This window comes from Propithecus coquereli, unplaced genomic scaffold, assembly GCF_000956105.1.
Source record: "Propithecus coquereli isolate 6110/MARCELLA unplaced genomic scaffold, Pcoq_1.0 Scaffold80, whole genome shotgun sequence".
Classification (NCBI taxonomy): domain Eukaryota; kingdom Metazoa; phylum Chordata; class Mammalia; order Primates; family Indriidae; genus Propithecus; species Propithecus coquereli.
The window spans coordinates 1323575-1329111 of NW_012154174.1; the positions used below are offsets into that span (position 1 = coordinate 1323575).

General features: G+C 41.5%; 1 protein-coding gene across 1 annotated transcript in view; it reads left to right on the top strand.

The window, feature by feature from the left end:
* The first annotated feature begins 858 nt into the window (after window positions 1-858).
* OIT3 (oncoprotein induced transcript 3) overlaps window positions 859-5537 on the top strand; it is a 23200-nt gene continuing 18521 nt past the window's right edge. Inside the window, exons 1-2 of the mRNA XM_012663213.1 lie at window positions 859-962; window positions 4729-5103. Coding sequence (XP_012518667.1) covers window positions 905-962; window positions 4729-5103 — 433 coding nt within the window. The 5' untranslated portion in view covers window positions 859-904. The remainder of the gene's footprint in view (window positions 963-4728; window positions 5104-5537) is intronic.

Consider the following 5537-nt stretch of genomic DNA (forward strand, 5'->3'; position numbering starts at 1 on the left):
GAATGTCAGGGAGCTAGCAAATTCGAAACCTGTAATTACTAAGGCTATGTCTGGTACCATGCCATATACAGGTCCCACATTTTCCTTCTTTTATCTAAAATTGAAACTTTAGTAAATTTTGACATTTAACTTTCCAGAGTGGTATTAATTTTAAGCTCCTACCCTTTCTTAATGTCAGAATTAGTGAAATAAATAACAATAAACCATTTTAAATTTGCGGGAAGAAAGACCCTATGAAAACATAAGGTACTACTACTTGAATTGGTAAAGACACACTTAAACCTTGTTTCTTTAGGAAGTTTTGAGACCAAAGATCATAATAAAACAGACTTAGGAAGTTGCTTCAAGAGAATACTGTTCCCATTCCATACCTGCCTTTACTATTTTTAATACATCATTGTAAACTCCTTGCCCATCTGACCAAGATATTTCTTAATGACCAGGTCCAGCAATTTGGCTTTATCTCCTTCTCACTGTGCAATGCTATGGCTGCAACATCATACAATCAACTCCTAGAAGTCACAAAACAAGATTTTGACGTGAGGGGATGTCCCTCATTTAGAGTTCCCTTCTGGATAAGATACTGGAGGTTTCATTGCAGGGAATTCTTGAGAGAAAACAATAGGAGGATGAGGAATTGTGAGGTTTTTTTCTAAAGAAAAATATCAATAAAATAACCGTGTTGACAGCATAAAGCAGTGCTTCTATCTGGGGTCAAGGCCAGAGCAATGGACACTTTATCCTACTCACCCTCTTCCTCTGATAAAGCCCCACCAGTGCTGATAAAGTCTTTCTTCATAAGAGCCTAGAGGCCTTTTTAAAAAGTGCTTGAAAAAGAAGAGGACAAAGGCACACTGGTATTAAGAGGATTTTCCAGTCTGTTTCTGGTAATTGGTCCTGGAAGATGCCTCAGTTCCTGCTTATCTGCCTCTTCATCCTGGTCCCCTCGGTGTCATCAACAGGTGAGCCTCGTGTCAAGAACTTGACACAGTGCACTTTTTGTTGTTGCAATTTGCTATTGTGTACAGATTATTAAGAATTAGATTCCAGTACCTTAAATGCTGGTTCTAGGATCATGTAAGAAAAGTCACTGATAATGTTTGAAAATATATTTTCAGAAAATTTCTGTTATGTGTTCCATTTAGCCTCTTGCCTGGCATCCAAAATTTCCATGGATCTGCCACATCCAACAGCTTTCCCCTAGCTAAATATTTCTTAGAGTATGTGTAAGGAATTCTAGCCTCTTTATATTCTAGGCACTTTTATAGTTCCAACTTTAAAAGTGAAAAAAAAATGATTTTTTTAAAGTTGGGGGTATAGTTTTACTTTAATGAATGCAAGGGACTGAAAGCTCTGTCCCCATGAAGCACACAGATCTGGATAAACCAAGCTTGTTTGTCTTGACATCTGAAAATATGACTTTTTGCACAGATTGAGTGAATCTTAAACTGCCCCTCCTCAGGCTTGGCGCAAAACTGGCCAACCAGGCAGAGAAAAGTTGCAATTCCGGTTACTAACAGATTTATTTCTCTCTCACTTCTTTTTCCAGTAGAATATGAATTCTAACTGGAAGGGGAGAGGGTGAGCTGAAAAGAACCATCCTTCTTGGCACCTTTAAGTAGCTCAGTATTTAATTGATACTGATTTATTTCTTCATGGTAATTTGGACCTCGCTCGAGATAAACATGTTTAAAGATAAAATGTTTAAAGATAAACATTAAAAATAGACTTGAGACTCTAGACGTGAAAGCTAAATGTATCGCAGTGTCCTGGGTGGGATCCTGGAACAGAGAAAGATACAGGTAATAACTAAGGAAATCTGGATAACTGTGGACTTGAGTTAATAGTAATGTATCAACAGCGGTTCATCAATCATGGCAAAGGTACCGTGCTCATGTATGATGCGTCATAATAGGGGGAACCGGGTGTGGGGTATGTGGGAACTCTTTGTGCTATCTTCTCAATTATGCTGTAAATCCAAAACTGTTCCCCCAAAATAGACTTGAGCTTCCTGTCCTTAACCACCCTGTATCTGCTGCCAATAACAAGCCTAGAGTCCCTGAGGGAAAAGTGTCCTGGGACATCCCCCACTCCCATTCTTCCCACTCTCTTTCCTGGCTTACTCTCCCTCTAGTACCTTCTGTATCCTCCCATTCCTATGTGCCTTCACCCTTCCCAGCCTTTTTGTTTCCCCTCGTACTGCTAGGATGTTTGGCTCAATGACAGAAGCAAGATAAGGGGGAACTTTTGGGGTTGGGGTGGGCCTTGCCCTGGGAGGAGAGGCGAAGTGAGAGAAGAGGGAGAAGGAGGAGAAGGGAGAGGAGACAGGAAACAGGGAAGCAGAGGGGGATGGGGAGGGAGGGAAGGAGCAGCTTCCCAACCAGAACCAGGCACTGGGGTGCGGGGTCGGGGTCGGGGGAGGTCATCCCCCAGGGAGTGCCAGTGTGGACCTGGAGGGCTGGGGGACCTGGAGGGTTGCAGGACGAAAGGGTGGGGACACAGACATCTCCTCCCTGCCCTCAGTGGGGTCCTGGTGAAGGGAGGTGGGAGTGGGCGGCTGACAGGTGGGATCCGGGTAAATCGCTGAACAGCTTCAGTCAGGCAGGAAGGAACCTGCAGCAGCGCTGCTCTTTGTCAAATGCTCCCATTGAGAAGTACCCACCAGCAATCCGGGATGAATATGCACGATACCAAATTCCAGGCTCCAATGAGAGGCTGGAAATCGGATTTAAAAACAGTGACCAGATTATTAATGGATGGAATGGCTGCCTTTAAAGGGGGTGGTGTGTGATGGGTACATTTAGTGTCAGAAAATACTGAATGATTAACTTTTAAAAAAATGTATTATTTACAGAGATGGTGGATAAATTTCTCCTCTTCATGCCCTAGCTCCCCTACAGCAGCAGAGGAAGTGAACTATTAGCAAATAGCACAAGAAATGACAGTTAACTTTAGGGGAAAACTTTATAAATCCTGAAATAGTTATTGAGGGAGGGTTAGGAATCTCTGTAGAAGCCATTAAAAGTTGAGTACCTAACCATTTCTTATAAAATTAGAGCCAGGGAGATGAACCAAATATTTCTAAGAATGTATAATCACTTGTAAAATTCTTCTGGAAACGTTGCTTGGTAAGAGAGCCACAGCTGGGAGAGCAGAGGAGGGAATTTTTCCCTTTTGAGAGAGGAGAGTCTGAGGACATTTCCTCCCCTCAAGAGACTATGGGCCAGGGCTCCTGAGACACATGAAGGACATTTGAAAGAAGTTAGAGGGTTGCTCCTGCCTTTCACAACCCTGCTAAGGTGTTATTTCCAGAAATTGCAATATCCCACTTATTTCTTTCTCAAATTGTCATATTCTCTTTGGGACCATTAGCACTAGACTACACCTTCCTCTACATGTGACTGAGGTTTAGAGAGTAAACTTTGACTTTGAAATGTAGATTGGGGAAATCCAAAATATTTTTGACACTTTAGATTTGGTGATCATGGCCCATTGACATTTAATTATTGTGCAGTGTTTGCTAATACAGAATTCCCTGCCCACAAAGTGTGTTGGCCCTAATGCGAATTCCCTGCCTACAGTGTCAATTGAGTAAGTCAGCCTCGTGTCATTAAGGACAGCAGTCTCTGGCCAGTACTCCTTTCTGGAATTTCTTGGTTTCCTAGATTCTTCATAAGGACAATTTACCTACATTAATTCATAAATTAGTTTCCCTGAAGTTGAGGGAAGCAATGAGAATATTGGAGATAGTAATGTCTTCAGTCATTAAAATGTTTTTGATGAGATATTTGTGCTTGCAATTCATGTGCTAAAAATGCATGCTTGAGAAATTTTGCTGTATGATAGCTAGGATAGTGATGTCAGCTAATTGTGAATACACAAAGTTCTTGATATTTTCAATATTTGGTGGAATATATACCAAAATTCACTTTGAATAGCTCTGGAATTACATGCCAGTGTACTGTGTGTTTCAAAGTGGGTGGCATGTGCCTGAGGCATTTTCAGTGCTTTACACATCCTTGATTAAGTCAAACTTCCCACTGATGCAAAATTCCACCTATAATCGTCTTTACAAATGGCCATACAAATACTTCGTTGAAAATTTCCAAAGATTGAGAGCTATCCCATGACTGGATAGCTGAACTGATGTGTGTTTTCCTGTAACAATTTATTCTTGTTGTCACAAAATAGCTAATCCCTCTTCCACGAATCTATTCCAGATTTATAAAAATCGATATGAGTTTTCTTCAGTCTTTTTTCCAAATGATAGTTCTCAGCTTCTTCTCCAGTAAATAATTTTTAGGCCCCCTTCTGAATCTGGTCAACTTTCTCTGGACAAGTTTGTCAACTACTTTCATAAAATACAGCTTCCAGGTGTGAGCATGATACTCAAAATACGGTCTGGCCAGTGCAGAGTTCAGTGAGGCTATAATCCAAACCTCCTTAGATCTGAACCACTATCCTTCAATTAAATGATGACTCTGGATAAAAAGTTTAGTCCAATGTGAACACTAAACCTTAAATAGGTTTGAAATAATTTTGTAAAGAGCATTTATGAAACATGTTTAAATCGACTTGACGAACCTTAAACAGCTACGTTTTTGGACCTTAGATAATTTCTTTCTTGAACTCAAGCCAAAATGCAAGACCAAGAAGGTGGACTCAGGCTGTCGGTACTGTGGTCTGAAACAGTAGTAGGTGCTTCTGAGGTGTCATTTTCATTCCTAGCCCTAGATCCTTGTTCTGCTTACATCAGTCTGAATGAGCCCTGGAGGAACACTGACCACCAATTTGATGAGTCCCAAGGTCCTCCTCTGTGTGACAACCACGTGGATGGGGAGTGGTACCGCTTCACAGGCATGGCGGGAGATGCCATGCCCACCTTCTGCATACCGGAAAACCACTGTGGAACCCATGCACCTGTCTGGCTCAATGGCAGCCACCCGCTCGAAGGTGACGGCATTGTGCAACGCCAGGCCTGTGCCAGCTTCAATGGGAACTGCTGCCTCTGGAACACCACGGTGGAGATCAAGGCTTGCCCTGGAGGCTACTATGTGTATCGTCTGACCAAGCCCAGCGTCTGCTTCCATGTCTACTGTGGCCGTGAGTACCTTCCCTGTGCTTTTTCCTCCCCAGTAAGGCCACAGGTGGGCTCAGAGAGAAAAGTCCCATAGGAAATTCAGTTATGTGACAGTAGTATCTCAGAGTCCGAGCATTGATTTGGGGACAAAGATATCTCCAGATTGTGATTTCTGAGATCTGTTCTTAGAATTTCTGAAAAATTGCTGAAGAAATAGAAAGGGAAAGGACCAATGATTTTGATCAGCTCTATTATTTTGTCTTCATTCCATTCGAACAAAACATTAGAAAATGAAATATTGGTTTAGGTTATCTAAATAGTGGATTTCCAACCTTTTTGAGTACAGAGGACCCCTTTTAAAGATATCTATGTTTATAAATAGGTAGAGAGATAGATAAATCAGACATCCGTACAGTAGCATTTTGCTTAGAATCCATTGATTTTTTTTTTTTTTTTT